Source organism: Eubalaena glacialis, chromosome 2, assembly GCF_028564815.1.
Source record: "Eubalaena glacialis isolate mEubGla1 chromosome 2, mEubGla1.1.hap2.+ XY, whole genome shotgun sequence".
Classification (NCBI taxonomy): domain Eukaryota; kingdom Metazoa; phylum Chordata; class Mammalia; order Artiodactyla; family Balaenidae; genus Eubalaena; species Eubalaena glacialis.
Window position 1 is genome coordinate 62,155,323 of NC_083717.1, and position 23,185 is coordinate 62,178,507.

Below are 23,185 nucleotides of genomic sequence, written 5' to 3' on the forward strand. Positions count from 1 at the left end.
GGATCCTCATCCCTAAAACGATAAAACTTGACATCCGGGGGCAAGGCCTAAGAGAGGCAGGGCTCAGCTAGTGTGGGGGACAGGTGCACGGTCGGTTCTTCCGAAAAGAACCTCTCTGCTCGGCTCCTACCACCAGAACCCTTTCCTAGCTTGGCGAAGTCCTCTCGAGTCAGGAACTCCATTCCCCGCTCCCGCCGTTGGCTCGAACTTCTGTCCCCTGCCTGAACCAGTGCGTACTTCCCAAACTTGCCCTCCAAGAAAGCAAAGGGGTTAAGTTTCCAGCTCCACTTTGGGGAGTTCCCAATGTTGGAACCTATCTGACCGAGAGGCAGTTGGCAACGGCTCCAGCCCCTCCTCTGTCTCCCAAATCCCTCGGGGCCTCCCCAACCCCTGAAGCACAGGCACAGCGAAAAAGCCAATGGAAGCGGAACGCCCTCCAGCAGCTCCACAGTGGGTTGGGCAGGAGGGCGGAGCGGACTTCTGTGATGTCACATGACCACGCCCCTCTGAGAGGACGCTGCGCCTGCGCCAGAACGGCTGCCTCGCTCCCGGAAGTGGAGGGTGTACACGCAGAGTGCCGCTGGGTCTGGGTGCCCGGAGGCAGAAGCGCTCTTGGAGCTTCCCCATCGGTCCCCGACCGCCATGTCGTCTTTCGACACCAACCCCTTCGCGGACCCAGTGGACGTAAACCCCTTCCAGGTAGAGCCCTCATCTTACAGCGCTGTCTAGTGCCAAAGGCCGCCGCCCGGGCCTCTTCGCCAGAGCCAGGAGACGTGGCGTAGGAGGGACGGGCCGTCTGCCCAATGGGAGAGCGGGCTTTGAGGGCTGGCCTATCGTAGCGTCTGGGAGGCGGGACTAGCAGCAGGTGGAATAGCGGAGGGGGCGGGGTGCTGTACTCCGGGAAGAGGTGGGACTGTCGAGCTCCCGGGACGTAGCCCCTCTCACTGGACACTGCTGGGGAAGGGGACTGGCGCATACACGATCAGGGAGACCCCCCAGCTTCAGGGAGAGAAGCGACTTTACCTGAGGGGGAAGTGTGGCTACCACATCCCGCAGTCTTGGAGAGACACCAGCCTTGAGTCACTTTAGGAGAGGGGGTGACAGCAACATAATGAGGAGGTGGAACCCTCTAGTGGGATGGAGAAATGTGAGAAAATCCCAAGAACACCACCCCCTGCAACATACACACAGCCAACTAGTCTATAAGGTATAGGAGAGCCCCTGAAATTTGTCAGGAAAGGAAGGCTGGTAACCCAAGCTGAAATACGGCCTTGATAACAATTTCACACCTTGGCCATGGATCTAGTTTGGACTGGGTTTTGGCTAGATGAGAGAGCCCAGGTTAGGGAGGGAGGATAAGTGAGGAGCCTCCGAGGGTCTTGAAGTGCAAGGAATGTTGGTCTGATGGTCCTGTGTATGGTGGCAGGGTAGTTGAGATGCACTGACCTATGAGCTGGCCTGACCTTTTGAGCAATCGACCGAGGAAGAAAGAGACTTCCTATTTAAAGCCAAAACTCTTCTGCCTTTGAGCTAAGAGCACAAGGGTATTCTTTTCCATGATGAAGGATTGGAACTCCTGTTAGCTCCAAAGTTCCTATGCCTCTTGTTTCATATCTGCTCAAAACCAGTTCTAGGGAAGCTTGCTTGTGCTGACTGGTGATTTATGAGCCCTGAGCTTTCTGCTTTGTCAGGATGTCACCAGGCACATGAACTCATCCTGCTTGTACTTTATTTTGGTCATTGGCAACTTTAAGTTTCCTGCAGGTGTAGGGGAAGTTCTTGGAGGGGTCCTTCCTGCAACTCACAGCATGAACTTTCCCACCTTGAATCCCTTCAGGGGTTAGACAAACACGAAGGAGACTAGAATGAATGTCTGAGAGTAAAAATTTTATGTCTCTTTCTTGGTCTCAAGGTGACTTAGCCACTGGGAGCCCTCAAGGCAAATTTTGATAGCTTTGTAACCTCAGGAAATTCCTGACATTCCTCATGTAGCTTAATGCTTCTTGAACTATTTGGAGGACTTTATCTCTTATGTAATGCAGTCATCTCTATTTGAGTAAAGAAAGAACATTTGCATTTTTTTCTTCTGCCAGTGTCTTCAGGTAACTGTTTTGCTTTAGTTATAAAACTTCTGTATGATACTGGAGTTTGAGTTTTAGTAAGGATCTAGTAACCTTTTGGTATGTGTGCTGTGTAATGATGTGCCTTTTTCTTTCTTCCTTTTTTTTTTTTTGTCCTGTCAGAATCAGAAATAAAATGTCTGCTGCCATCTGACAGAGGCAGTCAGCTGTCCAAAGATGCAGAGAGCTTGTCCTTAGTGCTAGCAGTGGGACAAATAGTTGGCCTAAACTCTGCCCTGTATAAATAGCAGCTTGAAAGTCTTAAACCATATCTCCAACCCCAGAAATGATTGTGCAAACTGTGGTAGAAGTAACTTCTGCATTCAAGCAAGACAGTCTGTCCATCAGGCAGCCCCAGGATATGGCAGGACAGGAAGCAGCTGTGGTCCTGTAAAGAGCAACAGCTGGAGGGGAAGCCTGTGTGGGAAGAAGAGAGCTGGCTGGCTGCGATTCTGCTCCTCCTGACCCTGGGCTGGGTTTTTCCTCTTGGCGCACAGCTGTGTGGGGAGAAGGAGCTTTGGGTGTGAGGCCCCAGATCTCCTTCTTCTGGAGAGCTGCCCTCCCTCTCCTTGTGATGGTAGTGTCTGCTTCCCTGACTGCCAGAGCTGGGACATTGGGAGGGTGCAGCCCTTGGGTGACTGGGTGTGAACCCAGCTTCATTTACCTAGGGTGTTGGCAGAGAGCTCAGGAGAGAGCAGGTGGAGAGGAGATAGGTTCAGAAACTGTCACACCTAGCCGGCCTTCAGAGCAGAGTCTTTTTTTTTTCCTCCATGGTGGTTTACAAAAATATACTTAGTGTTCGGAGTCCATGGTTGACTTTTAGAGCTGGAACATCCTCAGAAATCTCTTCTAACTCCTTCAGTTTAGAGATGAGGAAACCAAGAACCCAGGGAGGATGGGACATACCAGAGTCACCAGCTAATTTGAAGCAGGAAGGGACTCAGATCCAGGTCTCATTCTCAGGACAGTGCTGTTTTAAAGGTTTTAAACTGCCTTGGCGTTATTGAGGCCAACAAATTAATATTAGGTAAGCTTTTTTGTTGTTGTTCAGTGGATGGCGCTGGAATAATATGGATTGTATTGTGCTTTTTAAGATGGTACTGTAATGCAGCATGTGTTCTGAGTAATACCAGTCCTGAAAGGTGCTCAGGGTTCTGTGGTCCAATAAGTTTAGGAATCATTTTTCTTGAAAGTTGACCAGGCTTTTTAGTTTGTTAAAGGCTCCGAGAAATGCTACAATAAAGATATTTGCTCAACTTTGTTTGACCCAGCCTTTCTCAAAGTTATTCAACCACAGAATCCTTTTTCTGCTAACTCTTGTAATATCCCCTGAAGCTCCTGGTGCGCCTTTAAGTTGACTTCCTTATAAATGTTCTTTAGGTATACCCTACTCTCATCCCCACCCCGAACTGTGGGCATGGGTTTTTATGATCCCCTCCTTGTGTATAGTTATAGTGGGATTATTAGAAAACTTCCTGCACAGTAACACTGTGAGTGGAAAGTTGTCACAAGAGTGCAGAAGAGGTTTTACCAAACTCCTAGGAGGAAGCAGGAAACTGCAAGCCAAGTGTGGCTGATTTCCCAACCTCCACTGGCACTCCCTAATCCCTCTGTGAATTATGGCACATCTGCTTTGTACCATCTGGGTATGCAGGTCCTTCTTTCCAGCATGTCTGTTGCCAAAATTTTGTCAGGAAGTCTTGGGTGATGAAGAGGTTGAGGGCTACAGGTAGGCATTGTACTCCCCGTTTTCTTTTTCAGCAGTCCACTAACAAGCAGCTCACCCAGGCAAATGCCTGGGCTGCTTTCCTACTTGGCGTATCTGCCAGGTTACCCCAGGCAGTCGGCATTGGTCTCAAGGAGGGGGAGTGGACTAGCTGGTGGTGCTGAACAGAGAAAGCCTTTCAGCGTTCATGAGTTGCCAAATCACACCATATCACTTTCACACGTTGCCTCCTTGCAGTTAAAAGATAATCTCAGTGGTGTGGCTGCTTCCAAGGATTTAAAACGTTTCTCTCCTGTGGGAGGAGAAAGTGGTGGCAGAAACGTGATTTGGGTGTGAACAGAGTTACATGAAGTTCCCTGCACAGACACTGAGGGCTTTGTCACTTCCCAGAGAGGGTGGGCTCCAGCTTGACTGTACCTTTGGGAATTCTCAAAACCACCAGTTGGACCTGGTAGAACTTTCCTGTGGAACAGGAGCATTGTCTCGAGAAATTTGAAAATGGCAAGGTTCATATAGTTTAACTGATCCCAGACAGCTGCCCAGATGGGGGCGGGGGGTGAGAGAGGTGTCCCTGACTTTATGGTTGGCGCCTGGAGCCAGGCTGAGTGTTCGAAAGCACTAGGCCAGAGACACAGCTGAACTTTGACCCTACACTATTAAGTTTTCTTTGGAGCCACTTGGTGTAGGATGATCCTGGGTTCAGAGAAATGGTAATATTTAACCAGGACAAACAAGGGGTACCTGCTGCTTCTTCAAGAAAAGAGTGCCGTGCACATTAATTAGCAAGGTGTGACCCGTCCAGCAGTGCTCCTTTGAGATGCTGACATGTTTTTGCACATCACTGAGCCACTGCTGCTCCAAGATCCTCTGCAGGTGACCAAGATAAATGGGCACATGGCCTGTCAGAGCTTGTAATCTGGCAGGAGAGCTAAGAAATGCTCGCTGATCATGACAGCATGCCGTGGTGCGTAAAGGGCAGTCAAAACTTGCCAAAAGGATCTGTGAGGGATCTGAGGAGGAACGAGGCAGAGTCCCGTGGTAGGAAGGGCTTGAGCTGAGAGCAGAAAGCCTGGCATATGGTAAGAGAAGGTATCTCAGGTGAAGGAGCGCCAAGAACTTAAAGTCGCTTCCACGCACTGTCACCCCCGCAGCCCCAGGCGCCTCCTCACTCTTGGATCCTGTGGTCTCTCTGGGAGCCATGGGCCCACGATATGTCTGCTGCTTGTGATGCACAAGCTCGTTTGGCCAGTCTCTCTTGAAATTATCTCTGTCCTTGGCCTCTTTACACTGGTAACTCTCACCTCCTTCCGTCTGTTTTGTCTTCCTGTCTCATACCTTTAAGGGTGTCCTGGAGTTCTGTCCTTGACTTTGTTCTCACTGTATACCTTTCCAAGTAAGTCCTCCCACTTTTATGGCTTCAGAATAGCATCTGCATACCAGCGGTCCCAGATCTAGAACTCTAGCCCTCACCCTTCTCCTGAGCTTCAAACCAGTACTTCCAACTCTCACCTGGACATTTCTACCCATTCCACCCAGATGCATTTTTTAAAAATTAATTAATTAATTTTATTTACTTTTTGGCTGTGTTGGGTCTTTGTTGCTGCGTGCTGGCTTTCTCTAGTTGCGGTGAGCAGGGACTACTCTTCATTGCAGTGCGTGGGCTTCTCCTTGTGGTGGCTTCTAGGTGCGTGGGCTTCAGTATTTGTGGCACGTGGGCTCAGTAGTTGTGGCGCATGGGCTCAGTTGCTCCACAGCATGTGGGATCTTCCCGGACCAGGGCTCAAACCTGTGTCCCCTGCATTGGCAGGTGGATTCTTAACCACTGCGCCACCAGGGAAGTCCCGAGATACATTTTATACGTCTCTCCAGTGCGACTCAGTACCTTCTTAGATCCTCTCCCCACTCCCACACACCTGCTCCTGAAAATCCTGTTCCTCTTCTCCCATGACCGCCTTGCTCAGTGGCACCCTCCCCTCCCCTCCCCGTCTTGTCCTGCAGTAACTCCATACTTCGACCATCCCGGGGAGTGGCCGAGCCTGTGCCATCTACCTGAGAAGGGTCTCTGGAGCCCATACCCTCTTCTCCATCTCCAGAGTCATCCCTTAGTTCAGGCCTTATTATCACCCACATGGATTCTTGTGTCCCAGCTGGTCTTCCCACCATCCTCCTTCCCCACGCATCGCACTCTCCTCACTGCTGGCAGAGGTGATCACTGCTCACAATCTCTAGTTGTCCACGTTGCCCACAGGGTGAAGTCTGAACTCCTGCAGTCTGGCCTGACCTCTTCTTCAGGCTGGGTCCCTGGTGCTCCTCTCTCTATATACGCACTTCGCCCCACTGCCTCCAGAACCTTCTCCCTGAACACACGCAAGCTCTTTTTAAAGATGCTGTGTCTTTGCAAATGCTGTTCTTCTCTCCCTCTTTAGTGCTTGCTAAATTTCTTTCCTCTCTCAAGATCCAGCTCAGATGCCACCTCAGTGAAGCCTTCCCTGAGTCTCCAGACAGCTTCCTCACTCCGTCCTCTGCGAGCCTATTACACTTGCCCGCACCTTGTTCAGCATTGATCACGTGCTGTCACTTCTTACCCTGGCTTCTGTTGTGTTCTCTGTGCTATTTGCTTCTTGGGGGCAGGAACCAAGGCTTTTTCTTGGTGCCCTTGCCCTGTGCTGGTGTGGAATGGTTTGTGTAGGGAGTAAACAGACTGAGGTGGAAGGAGATGGCGGGGGCTCCATTTGATTGAGGACAGGCTGTGCCGAAAGGAGAGCTGGTGCCAGGTCAGGGAGGGCCTCGACACCAGGCCAGGGACTTAGACTCACTTTTTTGGGTGCTTCTGTACATCACTGCTGTGGCAGGGAGGGAGGCCCCAAGGTGCGTGTTGCTTATTTGGTGGGTTCTCAGGCTCTCTTTTTTTAAAATTAATTAATTAATTAATTTATGGCTGTGTTGGGTCTTTGTTTCTGTGCGAGGGCTTTCTCTAGTTGTGGCAAGCAGGGGCCACTCTTCATCGCAGTGCGCGGGCCTCTCACTATCACGGCCTCTCTTGTTGCGGAGCACAGGCTCCAGACGCGCAGGCTCAGTAGTTGTGGCTCACGGGCCCAGTTGCTCCGCGGCATGTGGGATCTTCCCAGACCAGGGCTCGAACCCGTGTCCCCTGCATTGGCAGGCAGATTCTCAACCACTGCGCCACCAGGGAAGCCCCCCTCAGGCTTTCTTTTTAAAAATAAGTGTGTACGTGGTGTACGTGTGTGTTTATCATAAACATAATATAATCCCATTATAGAAAATTTGTAAAACAAAGTAAATCATCCATATTTCTACCAGTCTTTTGCAACCATTGTTATTTTGATGTGTTTTCTATATGAGTACTTCTGACAGAATCGTCATTTGATATTCATATAATCAAGCCTTTTCTCTATTGCTGCCCTGTGTTCATAGCTGTGATTTTTAGTGGCTGTTTAGGCCATTGAGGGGATGTGCACCAAAATGTACTTGTGCTCGCTGTCGCTGGATATTTAAGTCATTCCCTGCTTTTTTCCCCCTGTTGTAAATACTGGTGCAATGAATACATTTGCAGATACAGATTTTTACATATTTTCATCATGTTTCCTTTGGATGGCTTCTCAGGCTCTGGCTCAGAGAGTACCAAGGTTAACTGTGGCTCTTTGTACGCCTGGGACCCAGCCAGCCGATCTGGGGATGACTGCCCCTTCTTGTTCTATGACACACAGCCTTGTTGCTGAAGCAAATAGGACTTCACAGAGGTTCCAAAGTATTGGTGACTCTCTGCCTCCCGGAGAAAGTGGCCGAGTTTCTTTTAGTCCATGAGGTATTTATTTAATGTGTTTATTCGGAGCCTGAAATAAATCTCACATTGGGAGCCTGGGTGGAGTGTAGGGTGGGAAAACAAGGAAGAGTCACAGTAAACTCGAGCATAGCCAGGACCTTGGAGATGCATGGAAAGGGGTTGCCAAACTAGTGAAAGCAAGTGTGTTTTTCAAGCCCCTTCCCCGGCAGAGTTGCAGCCTAGCTGTGCTGCCTCTTTTTCTCAGTCCCTCACACCCCAGCTCCACAGAGTGTTCCTTTGCCCCGCAGCTGTGGTGGCCTGAGCTTACTGACTGGGCCTTTGCTCCCCTTCCTCCCCTCCTCTTGGAACCGTGCCTTTCTCCAAGCCCGCCTGGGCCTACTCTCCCCTCCCCTCCCCTCCCCTGCCCTCCCCTCCCCTCCCCTGCCCTCCCCTCCCCTCCCCTGCCCTCCCCTCCCCTCCCCTCCCCTCCCCTCCCCTGCCCTCCCCTCCCCTCCCCTCCCCTCCCCTCCCCTGCCCTCCCCTCCCCTCCCCTCCCCTGCCCTCCCCTCCCCTCCCCTCCCCTCCCCTCCCGTTTTTACTCTCGTGCTGTGTGCACGTGTCTCAGCTACCAGATTTTGGTCTCCAGAACGGCAAGAGCTGTGTCCTTTTCCTCTTGGTGTGTCCCTCACACTGTTTGTGACTGCTTGCTGAATGAAAAGAACTGAGATCAGGAGCATTCTGTTTGTTATAAATTCAGTAAAGGGCATTAAGCAGTTTGAGTCCTTTGGGCACTGAGGGAGTGTCAGGTTACTTCTTTGTAGTTGAAACTTAGCTTTTACCATGCTTTTAAATAACTACTTGACCCACTTATGAGCCAGCTGATGCTGGGTGAGTGGGAAGGAAGGTTGCTGCTGTTGACTTCTTACTTATGACTTGGAGTAAAATCTGAGGGTCCTCATTCAGGCCAGTCAGTGTGGTCCTTACTTGCAAGATTCTCTGCCTGTGTCCTACCAGGGGTGTTCGCCAGGAAAGACTGCTCTGAAGTCCGGGAATAAAGAGCCGAGCAGAAGCAGTCGTCCCAGTCACTCACGGTGCCCTTGTCAGCATCCCTCGACCCCTCAACCCCACGTTGACTGAACACCTTCCGTTGGTCAGCCCCCAAGCCAGGCTTTGGGGACGCACTGCCCACTCAGGTTTACCACTAGTGTCTTTGGAGACAGACAGACTTGGATTCAAAATTGGGCTCAGGGACTTACCTGGTGGCGCAGTGGTTAAGAATCCGCCTGCCAATGCAGGGGGCACGGGTTCGAGCCCTGGTCCAGAAAGATCCCACATGCTGCGGAACAACTAAGCCCGTGCGCCACAACTACTGAGCCTGCGCTCTAGAGCCCTCGAGCCACAACTACTGAGCCCACGGCCCGCAAATACTGAATCCCGCGCACCCTAGAGCCCGTGCTCCACAACAAGAGAAGCCACTGCAATGAGAAGCCCACGCACCGCAACAAAGAGTAGCCCCCGCTTGCCGCAACTAGAGAAAACCCCAACGCGACCATAAATAACTAAATAACTAACTAACTGACTAACTAACTAACTAACAAAAACAAAATCTGGCTCAGCCACTACAGTCCCTGAGGTCTTGGATGAGCTACTTCTCCTCTCTGAGCTGGGGCTTTCTTCATCTGCATACTCCTCCCTCACAGGATGGTTGTGAGGTTGAATGAGGAGGTGCGTTGTAGCTTTTCTCAGCCAGTGCTGCTCAGCTGAGCTGTGGAACACAGAAGCTGAGTGGAGCTAGTGTTTTCTCCATTCTCCCAAGGATGGAACATAACCAGGACTGTTGTAGATGCGCAGGAGAGAAGTCAAGTCATTGCAGACAGTGGATGCCTTGGGGCAGTGGGGCTTAATTCTGTCGAGGAACCAGGTTGAAAAAGAACCTGGTAGAACCTTCTTTTCTGGTGGCTTGACACAGTGGCCAGTTCTGGGATGACTAGAATTCCACAGTAGCATCGCTGTGTGATGAGCCTGGCACATGGTAGACACTCAGTAAACGTCTGCTCCCTTGTGTGTCCCTCTTCTTCCCTCCCTTTCTCGCCAGGCCTCAGCCTCTCTTGAAGCCATATACATCTTTCAGAAAGAGCCTAGGTCTCCTCAGGTGGAAAGTACCCGTGTCTCCCAGAGTGTTCCAGGCTCCTTTTCCCAGGCAAGGTGCTTCTGGGCCCCAGGGCTGCTGCTGTGATGCAAGTGGCCCTCCCCTTCTGTGTGCCCTAGCATTTGGGCAGTACCTCCCGGAGAAAGCAGAGGAGGGCCTACAGCATCTAGCACTTACTCTCATACATTACCTGAGCTTCTGCTTGCATCAGGCTCTCTTCACCAAGCACTAGGGAGCCAGAAATATGAACTAGATCCAGAAACACCTGGCTGCAGAGTTTATAGCCTACTAGAGGAGACAGGATTTGTTTGTGGTGAGCCTGTTGAGGGTCCAGGGCCAATTTTTTTAAGATTTTAGAGAAAGGAGGAGGGATCACTATGGATAGGGTAGTCAGTCCCCCTGCCTCCCAGAATCCTCTTCTGGCTGACCTTGGTAAAGGAAATGACGTCTCTTCATGGCTCTGGAGGCTGCCTATTAAACATGCGTACCACAGCCAGGCATGTACGCTGGCTCCTGAAACTGCTGCCAGAGCTGCCCTGCTGTCCTTGTCCTGTAGTGACAGACTCAAGTTCCTTGGACAGTGGATCTGATTTCAGTGACTTCAGCTCACTTTCTCTGCTGTGGCTTGATGTCTGCAGAGTCTGAAAGGGGAACAGATACTGAGCCCCAGATCTTTCGTGCAGGAAGGCAGCTCAGTAATTCTGGGAGAAATCTGCTAGATGTTCAGCCAACAAATAACCTCAAGGCCAGTTCCTCCAACTTCAGGTGGCCTCTCAAGCCTCACCTTGTCACTTTGTCCAAGTTGCAGGAGCCACCAGGCAGGGATGGTGTCCAGCAGAAAGGACACAGCCACACTGCCTCTTTGCAGAGGAGACTGGGTGAGGTGCAGAGGACAAGGACCATCCAGAGACGGGAAGTGAGTTGGGGCTGGGCTAGGCCCTGGGGCCCTGCAGACACAGGCTCACCTTCTAGGAGCTGATGGCCTTGGTAGGAAGTTAGTGTGTGTGAAAAAGGCACGTTTGGTGCTGACCCCTGGGTCTATAAATGTTCAGAATAGCGAGCCAGCTCCCATTTTGAGACCTAGGACAAGTACTGCACTGTGGCGAATATCCGTTTCCACATCTAAAAATTGAGGGGTGGTTCTCTCAGGGTCTGTCTATTGTTAACATTGTGTTTAAGAATCCAATCTATGGAGGCTTCCTGCTGGAGGAGAAGCTGGGCATGAAGGACAGGAGCATCCGGACCAGTAGTGAGGGACTAGGGGTGAGGTGTACAGACAGGGGAGCCTAGGTGAGGCCTTATAACGGGGACCTTGGCAGAGTGTGGTGGCAGCTGTTTCCCCCAGAGGCATCTCTGTCCAGCTGGACCTGAGCCCCATACTATTTTGTATGGGGAAGGGGAGGGGAGTGTACAGGAGCTCTGTTGGGTGAGGGGCAGGATGAAGACAGCCCAGCCTCAGGCCAGCACGGAAGCTGCTATGGTGGAGAGGGTGGTGGAGATCCCTGCGTGAGGCCCTCAGCATGAAGGGTTGGCCTCGGCAGAGATCAGATGGGAAAGGGAAGATTGAAAACTCGGGAAAAGGCTGTGTTCTGAGGACATTTTTGCATTTTCTGAAAAGAATCTGGGAAAAAAAAACCCAAAACAATTTCTTGGCTTTTCATCTGAGTCCTTCATATCTGTATTCGTAGCAAGTGTGCATGATTTAATAAAATTAGCACTGGCAGCCAGCAGCATGTTTTTGTTCCAGAATCTTAAACTGTCCTTTAAAAAATAAGAGGAATAAATGTTTTCTGTAAAATAATAAATAAAACAGTACAGAGAGGTTAGAAAGTGAAAAGTACGTATCCATCCCCACCACCTCATTTACCCGCCTTGCCCACCTGCTTCCCCTCCAAAAAAAAAAAAAAAACAAACCCTCCCTGGAGGTGAATACTATAAACCATTTTAAATTTCTTTCTTTTCTCCTTTTTTTTTTTTTGGATCTTCGTTTCTGTGCGAGGGCTTTCTCTAGTTGTGGCAAGCGGGGGCCACTCTTCATCGCGGTGCGCGGGCCTCTCACTACCGCGGCCTCTCTTGTTGCGGAGCACAGGCTCCAGACGCGCAGGCTCAGTAATTGTGGCTCACGGGCCCATTTGCTCCGCGGCATGTGGGAACTTCCCGCACCAAGGCTCGAACCCGTGTCCCCTACATTGGCAGGCAGATTCCCAACCACTGTGCCACCAGGGAAGCCCTCTCTTTTTTTTTTGGCTGTGCTGCGTGGCTTGTGGGATCTTAGTTCCCCGATCTTAGTTCACTGGCTTGAACCTGGGCCCCAACAGTGAAAGCGCCAAGTCCCAACCACTGGAGCTCCAGGGAATTCTCTAACCATTTTGAATTTCGAAAGGGCACTAATAGGAACATGTGTGGTGTCTATTCGCACGCTTCAGAGTTTAGACCTTGCTCTGGGTCTCTTCCGGGAAGTCATCTGGGCTGAACCGCTCCTTTTCCAGAAAGGGAGAAGCGATTGCAGCTGTGGTGTGGCAGGGGCTGGGCACAGGAGCCTTCGGGAGAGGCTTTCCAGGGTACTAGGAAGGGCCATCAGCAACCTCACTTCAGCCAGGTGTCCCTGGGAGGGGCCGAGAGATGGTGATCTCCCTCTTCTTCACCAAGGTTCTCCCTTTTCCCTAGCGTCTAATGGCTCTTTTTCACCTTCTCAGGATCCCTCTGTGACCCAGCTGACCAGTGCACCACAAGGAGGCCTGGCTGAATTCAACCCCTTCTCCGAGGTTGGTGAGCATGCCCTCTTTCTGAGTCCCTGGGTCCTCTGGGTGGTGCTGGCGTCTCTGGGGTAAGGAGACTTGGCAGAGACAGAAACAGAAAAGCTGCAGTTCTCAAAGGGACAGTCCTAATGTGAACTCAGGGGGGTGGGGTAAGGATGAGGAACTCATCCATTCTCCCCTTGGGATCTATGATCTGGGCCCCTCCCGGAACAGGGCCAGGCAATGCTGGGGAGTTCTGGATCCAGCAAGGGTCTGGGTTAGGCATCACATCACCCAGAGCCTGAGGCTCGTTGGCCAAGAAGCTGCGGAAGGAGGCCCAGGGCAGGCCCAGAGGGAGTGCCCCTCACAGGCAGGGGCATATCACTCACCCTGCTGTGGGTTTGTCCCCACATGGCCAACTAGTGGAGGCCCACTCACCTCCCTCCTCTGATCTGCCCCATGCAGACAAATGCAGCGACAACGGTTCCTGTCACACAGCTCCCTGGGCCCTCGCAGCCGGCAGTTCTCCAGCCCTCAGTGGAGCCAACACAGCCAACCCCCCAGGTACTGTTGACAAGATCCCTGTGACCGCTCCTTTCTAGAAAGGGACACACCCAGACCAGTGGCTGAGCCCTGCGATTGAGGGGTGGGCAGAGGGCTTTCATCCCTGGCTCCCCTTTCAGGGCCCTCTGGATCATCTCTTGGAAGTTGGTCACTTGCAGATGGAGAGTCTGCTCTGCCAACCTATATCCTCTCCCCCCACCCTACTTCCACCACCCAAAATAAGCTCTACTCACCAGGCCAGGGTCCTTGGTGTCAGAGAGAGCATTTGCCTCTTTTGTGCCATTCCACATCCTCCTTGGGCCTTTGGTTTGTTCTCTCTTACGCAGGGCCCAGAATCTCTCTTCTCTCCCTCTCTCCCTCTCTCTCTCTCCTCCTTCTTCTTTTTTTAACCTCATTTATTCCTGCCCACCTTCCTGTTTTCCTTTTTCCCTTCACCAAATACTATGAATCTGTCTGCTTTGTGCCCGACACTCCCCTCCATGCCTCACTGCCCTACCCCACGCTCCTCACTGCCCCCGGTGAGCATGGCCCACAGTGGAGTTGTATGTTGCAGCTCCTGCTTAGACAGGCCAGCAAGTTCCTGCCTACCAGATTCCTGGCAGTGAGCGAGCTCTCAGAGAGGCAGATGCTACTAGGAGGAGATAGTATTCTCAGAGACAGCTACATGCGAAACCTTCCGAAGGTAGGCAAAGTATAGATGAGCAAGAGTGAGGGCAAGGCCCCTGGAGCCTGCCCAAGCTGGGCTGTGGACTCTAGTGGGCCCCAGGCTGCTCCTACCGTCTGACTGGACTTGCTCTGAACATTCTGCCCTGCCTGGGCCCCTGAGCCCCTGAGCCCCACCCATGGCCCTAGAACCCTGTGGAGGTGAGGCAAGGCTTAGAGGCAGGGGTGACTTTCCTGTTCGGCTGGGTGGTGGGCCGTAGGGACCTGGTCCTACTCAGCTGAAGTTGCAGACTTGGGAGAGGAGGCTAAGCCCCTCCACGTGGTCTCGGGTGGTCAATTCTTCCGCCCCCACTGCCTGAAGTTTACCTCCTGAAGGCAGCCTTAGCTCTTTGGAGAACGCCTTTTGGAGAGAGAGAGAGCGCACGCGCGCAGCTACGTATGTACAGGTATGCCTGCCTTGTTATCCTGTGAGATGACCTGTTTGATACCTACTCCCTAAAGAGGACTGTAGACTTCAGGAGGAACCAGGTCCCAACAGGGGGAGCAGGGCCCTGGGCTGGAACACCGGACCCAAGCCCAGCTGTATTCAGCCTCACTTGTAGTCTCCTAGCTGCCTCACTCAGAGGCCCGGCTCTGCCTGGAGAGGGATAAAGCTTGGACTCTTCATGCCATGAAAGCCAGGCGAAGCAGGGCCAAGCCTAAAGGGCTGTCCTGGGTTATACTGGGTAACAGTTCAGGTGGACCTCTGGGCAGCTCCTGGGGGTGGGGTGGGGGGGTAGTGCTTAAACATAGATCCCCGAGGCTCTGGGTACCCAAGGCTGCGCTCAAGTATCTCCCTTCCCCTTGCGCTGCTGGCAGGTTTGCACTGTTTCCCCTTCACATACACACACATACACACACCCCCCCTCACCCACCCACCCACCCACACTCTTCAAGTGAGGTTGGGTCTCTGGGTTTCTGGCTGTAGGCTAGTTTCTAGTGAGGTCTTTTTCCCTTTGCCATTACTCCAGAAATCACTTTAACTGAACTTTGCCTGGACTCCAATATGAGAAATAACCCTAACCCTAACTCAAGCTCAGGGATGAAGGGGAGAGAAGAGCCCTGGTAATGGCTAAGGAGCCAGAGGTGGTATAGAGGCGGTAGGGGGCAGGTCACCTTGGCCTCTCTATGGTGGTCTCAGGTACCCAAGACATCCTGGGGCTAGGACTGTGGGCTCTCCCTGCATGGGGGCAAGGCCCCTCTGACTTCTACTCATGCTGACACTGTCTCACTGTCTCTTGTGTCTGGCCACCCGCCACCTCCTCTGTTCCCTCCAGGCTGTGGCCTCTGCAGCCCAGGCGAGCCTGCTCCGGCAGCAGGAAGAACTGGACAGGAAAGCAGCTGAGCTGGAACGCAAGGAGCGGGAGCTGCAGAACACTGTGGCCAACTTACACAGTAAGGGAGGCCGCCGTGCTTGGCTCAGGGAGTTCCCCGAGCCCTCTTGTTCTGGGGCAGCCTCGGAGCTTTGCTGAGCTCTTGTTCATCTTAGAATGGCATTGGCCCTGGGGAATACCAAGTAAGGTGGAGGTCAGGAGACTTGCCATGTAGTCCTAATGGATATAGATTATTTCTGCACTCTTTCCCAGCTCTAGAATTCTTAGATAGAGTGGGGGCACTGGTCCCAGGACTCCTTACTCGTGATGATGACCCTTTGCGCTTATGGTCTGGTTGTTACTGAAAATAATCACTTAGGCTGTTGAGCTCTGTGTTTCCCAGTACATTTGGGGTCCATTATCTTGGAGTGAGCCCATAGGTGTTTGTGTCCCATCACCCTTTTCCCATCCCACTCCGTATCCGTAGACCCCGAGCCCCGCCTGCTGGCGCCGCTCTGGGAGCCCTGGTTTGGCCCATGAACGAGGCCGGTGTGTGCATTCCGCCAAGCTGCTGCTGAGGCTGGGCTCACCTCCTCACCTCTTTCCACACAGTGAGAGAGAACAACTGGCCGCCCCTGCCCGTGTGGTGCCCTGTCAAGCCCTGCTTCTATCAGGATTTCTCCACAGAGATCCCTGCTGACTACCAGCGGATATGCAAGATGCTCTACTATCTCTGGATGTGTGAGTCCCGCTCCTGCCCCTTTGAGCTCCAGGGTGAAATGGGCTGTGACTCGAGAGCCCTATCTCTGCTCTGGCTGCTCCTCCCTGGCGGGCTCCAGCCTTTCTCAGTGCTGGGCTGGGCTGGGGGGTGCCTTCTGCCCACATAATTGGCCTTCTACAGTCTGCTGCCTGTCCTAGGAACCTCCCCTCAAGGGCCAGTCCAGACCATGGATCAGGTAGGGTGGGACTAGCTGGAGGCTTCTGAGTTCCTGCAGAGCTCACTGCGCTAAAGGACCCTCCTTAGGTGAAGGCCTCCCCTCCCCACAGTCCCCTCAGCTCCTAAGAGTGAGGATAAAAGACTTCCTGTAGCTCCATTGTGGGCTGCGCAGGACCAGGGGAAAGAGTTGCTGAGAGAAAGACTTCATTCCCCATGGGTCACCCCTTGGGTCTGCATCTGCCCCTCCACTGCCACTCCTCAGATACCTAGGCTGTCCCTTCGTCTCTTAGGAACTTGGTTTGGTCCTTGGTTTTAAGGTCGCAGAAAACCAGGATTTGGGAGCTAACCCTGCCGGTGTACAGACCGAGGTCCTCTAGTATTTCTGCAGCTGCCCTCATAGCCTGGACTTCATTTCCTCTGCAGGGGGTGGTTTGCCTTGTTGGGGAAGCCTTCAGTCACCTTGGTACAAGCCTCTCTCTCTCTCCCCTCTCCTTCCCCAGTGCATTCAGTGACTCTGTTTCTGAACCTGCTTGCCTGCCTGGCCTGGTTCTTAGTCGACACCTCCAAGGGAGTAGACTTTGGCCTCTCGATCTTGTGGTTTGTGATCTTCACCCCCTGTGCCTTCCTTTGTTGGTACCGACCCATCTACAAGGCTTTTAGGTGAGTGGGGCTGGGGCAAGGGGTGAGTGTATGGCTGGCATCCCCGGTTGCAGGCCAAGGGCCATAAGCCCTGGGGCCCCATCCCAGTCTTAGAGCAGAATGGATTGGTGGGGAAATTCACTTTCCCATTTCCACCCATAGTGAGAGCAGACAGGAAAGCTGTTTTCCTCAGTTGTACCTGAGGTCTGCTCTGGGCCCTGTCCTTGGACTAGACACAGGAGACCTAGAGAGGAAATCAGGAGCCTTTCTTGCTTTCCCCCTGCTCCCAGTTTGTCTGGTTCGGTGGGATTTTAGTCACTGGGAAGAGGGTGTGCTTCTCTGATAGAAGTGGGACTTCTCTGATAGTCAGACAGAGTCTGACAGAGTCGGATAAGCTCTCAGTGGCTTACCCCTCCATGCTCATTTCTGCTCCTCCCCCACCTCCCCAATAACTCTTGAGCATCGCTGAGTGCCAGTATTTGACCAGTTGACCTAGAGTCGATTCTGTGGACATGAATGAATCCACCTCACACCCCCCTAGGGCTTTTAGAATTGTGCCTCAGAGTTGATGCTTTCAGGACAGAGAGCCCAGCAGGCCCCTGGAAGAGGGGGCGGGGCAAGTGGCTGAACCCTCCCATGCACTCAGCAGGTAAAACCTGCACTCTCACTGTATTCTAGCCCTCCAGGACACCGAGATGGAAGTACTCAAAACACCAGTTTTGTCTGATATTCCCTACTCCCCAAATACCTTTTCTTCTGCCCAGGACTACAGTTTTATTATAAAAGATTTATCATTTTTATAACAGGCTTAGATTTTCTTCCCTGTTATGATGCAAATAAGTACTCCAGGAAATGGACTGTTAGGCTGTTTACATTGTCCTTGGGGTGAGCAACTTTATTAGTTCTTTGAGGAAGGAGTCAAGCACTGACCCCTTAAATTGGAAGGCAGTGGAAGGCAAACCCTTTTTGATTATGGTGGTGAGTGCCTGTGTCCTTATGGACAGTGTGGCTGGCCCGCTGGAGCTCTTTCTACTAGCATCCTACCTCCTGGCTCCTAGCGAGGAAGGTGTCATAGCAAGTGAGGAAGGCTGAGGAATGAGCCCCAAACCCTCTTGTGACTTCTCATTTCCCCCTCTCTCCACAGGTCCGACAACTCTTTCAGCTTCTTCGTGTTCTTCTTTGTATTTTTTTGTCAAATAGGGATCTACATCATCCAGTTGGTCGGCATCCCTAGCTTGGGGGACAGGTGAGAGCTGGGGCAGCACAGAGGGAGTTGTGCCCTGTTTCTCTGCTCCTAGAAAGCCCCCGCAGATGACCCATCTTCCACCATGGCAGGGAGAGGGGACAGTGGGTCAGCGGAGGTGTGCCTTCGTGCCCCCATCCACTTCTTCACTGGTAACCTACACTCACTGTCTTGCCTTGCTCACCACTTTCTGGGGCATTGTGAGTGGATTTGGCCTGAATCCTTAGGCTACCAGGGCTGTGTCCTGCCCTGGGTGGCCTCCTCTTCCTTTTCTCCTGCCACGCCCTCCTAGAGGCTGGTGCTACTCTCACAGGCCCCAGACAAGCCCTGAGGTTTGGGCAGCTGCTGATGGGTGTCCTGGCCTTTGCAAACTGTGAACTGGGACTTTTTCCAGAGGCCCTGTCATCTCAGGAGATGGAGCCCTTGCCCCTCGTGGATCGGCTTCTTCTGGCTGCTCTCCTTGAGCACAGCTGGCTTGAGTGTCCTGGCTACTGCAGTCTTCAGCTCAGAATTAGTCTCAGAAAGAAAAGCCGATGGCTGATGTTTTCCTTTCTGCTCCAATGCACAGGGAACATTACAGAAAGGTCAGGCTGGCACTTGGCTGAAAGCCTGAGCCTGGAAGGGCTGTACTATTTTGGTCCCCTCCCTCCAGTGGAGCTGGCAAGTCCAGAGTGGTGGGGAGGGGTGACTCAGCTCGCACTCGGAGCAAGTGCACGCTGCCCTCCCCCCACCCCTCTTCCTTCTCACCTTGCTGTTTCTAATCTGGCCCCTTGTCTCTTTGACTGGTGACCCAGTTTCATTACTCATTACCCTAAGTGAGGTCCTGGTAAAAGGCTGTGATTAATAACTGCTGTTTATACCCCGGACTGGGAGCCAGAAGGCTTGAGTTCTGGTCCTGGCTCAGCCCCTCACTGCCCTGCCTGGATGAGCTCTGCAGCCTCCAGCCTCCCAGTGCCTTTCTCATCTCACCTCAGAACCCCCCCGATTGGGTGGATATAATCCCCCCTCCCTTTTTTGTTATTGATTGTAAAATACACATAACATAAAATTTATCATTTTATTTACCACTTAAACCATTTTAAAATGTACAATTCAGTGGCATTTAGTACATTCACAGTGTTGTGCAAACATCACCGCTGTCTAGTTTCAGAACATTTGTTTCACCCCATAAGGAAACTCCATGCCCATTAAGCAGTCATTCCTCATTCCCTCGTTCCCTTGTTCCCTGAGCCCCTGGCAACCATTGAACTGCTTTCTGTCTCTCTGGATTTGCCTATTCTGAACATCTCATATAAACGGAATCATACAACATGTGGCTTTTTTGTGCCTGGCTTCTTTCACTTAGCATAATGTTTTCAAGGTTCATGTTATTACTTCATTCCATTTTATGGCTAAATAATATTCCATTGTTTTTGGAGATACTGCATTTTGTTTATCCACTCATCGCTTGATAAACATTTGGGTTTCCACCTTTTTGCTGTTGTGAGTAGTGCTGCTGTGAACATTTGTGTACAGGTTTTTGAGTACCTGTTTTCAGTTCTTTTGGGTATGTATCCGGGGGTGGAATTGCTGGGTCATATGGTAATTCTGTGTGTAATTTATTGAGGAACTGCCAAACTGTTTCCCACAGAGGCTGAACCATTTCACGTTCCCAATAGCAATGTATGAGAGTTCTGGTCCCTCCATATCCTCACCAGCACTTGTTATTTTCCTCTTTTTTTTCCTTTTTTCTATTATAGCCAATCGAGAAGTGTGGTAATTCATTGTGGTTTTGATTGCTGTTTCCTGAATGATTGTGATGTTGGCCATCTTTTATATGCTTGTTTGGCCATTTGTATATTTTCTTTGGAGAAATGTCTATTCATATCGTTTGCTAATTTAGTAATTGGGTTGTCTATTGTTGAGTTCTTTATGTATTCAGCATTGTAGCTGCTTATCAGATATAAATTTTTTCCTTTCTGTGTGTTTTTCACTCTTGATAGTATCCTTTGATGTACAAAGGTTTTAAATTTTGATGAAATCCAATAGTTTTAGTTATTATTAGGTTTGAGTTAATTTTTGTATGTGGTCGAAGTAGGGTCCCCCTTCATTGTTTTGCATGTGGATATCCAGTTGTCCCTGCACCATTTGTTGAAGAGGCCATTTTTTCCCCATTCAGTGGTCTTGGCACACTCAAAAAATCAGTTGACGATTGGGATTTCCCTGGCGGTCCAGTGGTTGGGACTCCGCGCTTCCGGGGAACTAAGATCTCACATGCCACGCGGCCAAAAAAAAAAAAAAAAAATCAGTTGACGATAATATATAGGTTTGTTTCTGGACTCTCAATTCTATTCCATTGATCTATACATCTGTCCTGCTGCCAGTACCGTACTGTCTTGATAGCTATAGCTTTGTAGTAAGTTTTTAAATCAGAAAATGTGAGGACATCCCCTTTATAGATGAGGACACTGGGGCTCAGGAAGGAGACATGACTGGCTGGAGGCAGAGGGGCTGTCCCTGAGCTGCAGTGGGAGGAGCTGAGGTGAGGGGATGAATGTAGTGGGTTGGCCAGTGGTCCTCCTTCCCAGAGGGAGGGCCCTCAGGAGTGAGCAGCCAGGCTTTCCATGTCCCCCTAACCCCCAGAGCAGCAGGAAAAGACTCTACCCAGGGCTATTCCTGACTGTGAAGGCAGCAGCCACATCCTCCCTTCCAGACCTCACATGGCCCAAAGATTCCCAATGGGCAGTGTGGGGCCTGATGGCCTTCACAGAGGCCTGGCCTCTCACAGGCCAAGGGTTTCTGGCCCACAGGGCTCTGTGCTGCAGGGAGATGCCTGGGCGGTGTTCAGCACACAGTGGCCATTTGGAGAAGAGCCCCTCACGGGGAGCTCTGGGGCCCAATCCCACTACACCCCCTCCGGCCTCTTCCTCCCTTGCAGTGGTTGGATCGCAGCCCTGTCTATACTGAAGCAAGACTTGGCTGTGTCGATCATCATGATGGTGGTGGCTGGCTTCTTCACCCTCTGTGCTGTGCTCTCACTCTTCCTCCTGAAGCGGGTGAGTGGTGGGTGCTGGGCCAGCTGCAAACCCAAGGAAGCAGGCACCTCTCTCCTGCCTTCTCCATGGGGGTGTTCATCACTACAGCAGTTGGGCATCCTGGGTCCTCAAAGGTCCAGCAGCTTCCTCCAGGGTTCTGGGTGGGAGGTCAGGCAGGCTGGGGTTTGTGGTGGCTCCCTTGGGAATATAACCTGGATGACTTGATTCCTGGTGGCCCACAAGGCGGGGCTTTTCTCACCACAGCCTCTTTCCGCAGGTGCACTCCCTGTACCGCCGGACGGGGGCCAGCTTCCAGCAGGCCCAAGAGGAGTTTTCCCAGGGCATCTTCAGTAACAGGACCTTCCGCAGCGCCGCCTCATCTGCTGCCCGAGGAGCCTTCCAGGGGAATTAGTCCTCCTGACTCTCTTCCTCTGCCCTGGCCTTTTCTCTCACCTGCCTTCTGAGCTGCACTTTCCGTGGGTGCCTTAAGCAGTGGTTATGCCCAGCACAGACCTGGGGAGGGTCTTGCCCGTGGCTCTTCCTCCTTCCTCAGCAACCAGCTCTCCCTTCCACCTGAGGAAAGTGGAGGGAGGGACGGGGACTGTTTTTTACACAAGAGGAAAAAAAACAGCTGTCTTTCCTTCTCTGGTGGTGGTTTGGTAGGATTTTTTTGTCTCTGGAAGCAGCGGGACTGAAGTTCTCTTCTCCCTACACACATACACATGTACTTACACACATACAGACACACATGTAAACACTTGGGGTCACTGGCTGCCCTGGGCCCACCCCAGCTGGAGTTTTATTTCTGCCGGAGTCCTGAGATTCCACTCTTTTCCCAGGAAGCCTGGCCTGAATCTGGTGTCACAGACCCAGCCCGTGGCTCCCACAGTCCTGCCCTTCTTTCCTGCCCAGGCTTGGGTAGCCTCCTAAGGGCTCCCCTTTAGATGAGCTGCAGTCTGAACTCTGTTCCTCAGATCACTGGGGTGGTCTCCGGGCTTCCAGAGCCTCTGGCCTGGTTGCCCCAGCCTCTTTCCTGCCTCATGTTTCTCACAAACAGTTTCATAGCCCTTTAGGCCCCCTGCACCCTCCCAGTGTGCCCTCTGGGGCCCTTCCCTCTTTAGACTTACTGAATGTGCAATGGGGTTGGTAGGGATTTGCGAATTGAGAGGAATAGAGGACGCCGACCCAAAGTTGTCTTGGCCAGCCTTTGGCTGTCTTCTAGGAAGGTGGGTTTGACTGTTTGGTTGTGGTTTATTTGGTCCTGTCTGTTTTGATTTCTTCTCTTCCGGAGAGATAGCTGCCTTTTCCCTTGGCCTCAGACTCTACCCCACCCCTGCCCCCCACCATCAGCAATATCTAGCTTGTATGACTCATAGGGAGGGCAGGGGGAATCAGTTCAGAACTGCATCCTTCAGGCCACCTTTCTGAGGGTTCCAGACTAATCCTCTAGGGTTCTCCCATACTCCCAAGTAGAGTCTAGGTCACCTTCCACTAGTCCTGGGGATTCCCAAGGAGGTGTGTCACTGTGATGGGTGCTTAGGAGTTCACGGTTAAAACCTGTACCCTGTCCACCAGAGGCGGTAGGAGTTGGTGGGTGGACTGAGGGGACTTCTCAAAAAGCTGGCCAACCTGCTACCCAGAGACAGCCCTCAGGCTGCCAGCTTACACAGCCCCAGAGCCACTGAATGATAATGGCAGTGACCAAGGTTTTATAAACTCATTTCTGGTATGTTTTTCTCCGTGTACAAATGTATATGTTATGTCTCAATTTTGTCCTTAAATAAAAACAAGACATTTTCAGACAACACTGGTCGTCGTGTCTGCTGGACTTGGGAGGATGGGAGTGGCCCATAGGGTAGGGGCTGAGGCACACCAGCCATAGGCGAGAGGAGACAGTGAAGATGCTGCATCTGGCTACTCTACTCCCTGGCTGGTTTGTGACAGGCCAAGCCCCTCATCCCTGGGGGTGAGCCCCATACTGAGATTGCTTGTTGTCTTCCATGGTACTTTCTTGTCCCAGTACTTCACTTTCAGAGCTGCTGGTCTTGGGGGCAGGGGACCTCTTTGAACCCTCCCTGCCCGTCTTACACACCTGCTCAGCCGGGCTTCTCTCATCGCCCCTTCACGTGGGCGATCTCTAGGTTGCTGTCTGAGCCTGGATGGGATTCCCCAGGTGACCTCGTCTGCTGGCCTCCACTAACTCCCGTTAGGCCCGCGAGCTCCTCAGTATCCCCAAACAGATCTTGCGGGTACTGG

General features: G+C 52.0%; 1 protein-coding gene across 2 annotated transcripts; it reads left to right on the plus strand.

The window, feature by feature from the left end:
• Window positions 1–521: 521 nt before the first annotated feature.
• On the plus strand, window positions 522–22,734 carry SCAMP2 (secretory carrier membrane protein 2). 2 transcript variants are annotated; one of them, XM_061180058.1, is made up of 10 exons: window positions 522–699; window positions 12,476–12,544; window positions 12,983–13,081; window positions 13,635–13,763; window positions 15,061–15,178; window positions 15,709–15,837; window positions 16,534–16,693; window positions 17,817–17,918; window positions 20,833–20,950; window positions 21,207–22,734. In XM_061180058.1, exons 1-10 carry the CDS (start codon window positions 643–645, stop codon window positions 21,339–21,341), a joined length of 1,116 nt encoding a protein of 371 aa, XP_061036041.1. In that variant the 5' UTR covers window positions 522–642; the 3' UTR covers window positions 21,342–22,734. The 2 variants fall into 2 exon arrangements, with proteins under 2 accessions (XP_061036041.1, XP_061036039.1); XM_061180056.1 differs by lacking the exon at window positions 13,635–13,763.
• Window positions 22,735–23,185: the final 451 nt, after the last annotated feature.

Excerpts from the sequence above, each read along its gene's own strand:
- SCAMP2 (XM_061180058.1), top strand. The coding sequence starts at position 643 with ATGTCGTCTTTCGACACCAACCCCTTCGCGGACCCAGTGGACGTAAAC. Across the intron at positions 12,545-12,982 it reads AATTCAACCCCTTCTCCGAG|ACAAATGCAGCGACAACGGT; the intron begins GTTGGTGAGCAT and ends TGCCCCATGCAG. Across the intron at positions 15,838-16,533 it reads GCTCTACTATCTCTGGATGT|TGCATTCAGTGACTCTGTTT; the intron begins GTGAGTCCCGCT and ends CTCCTTCCCCAG.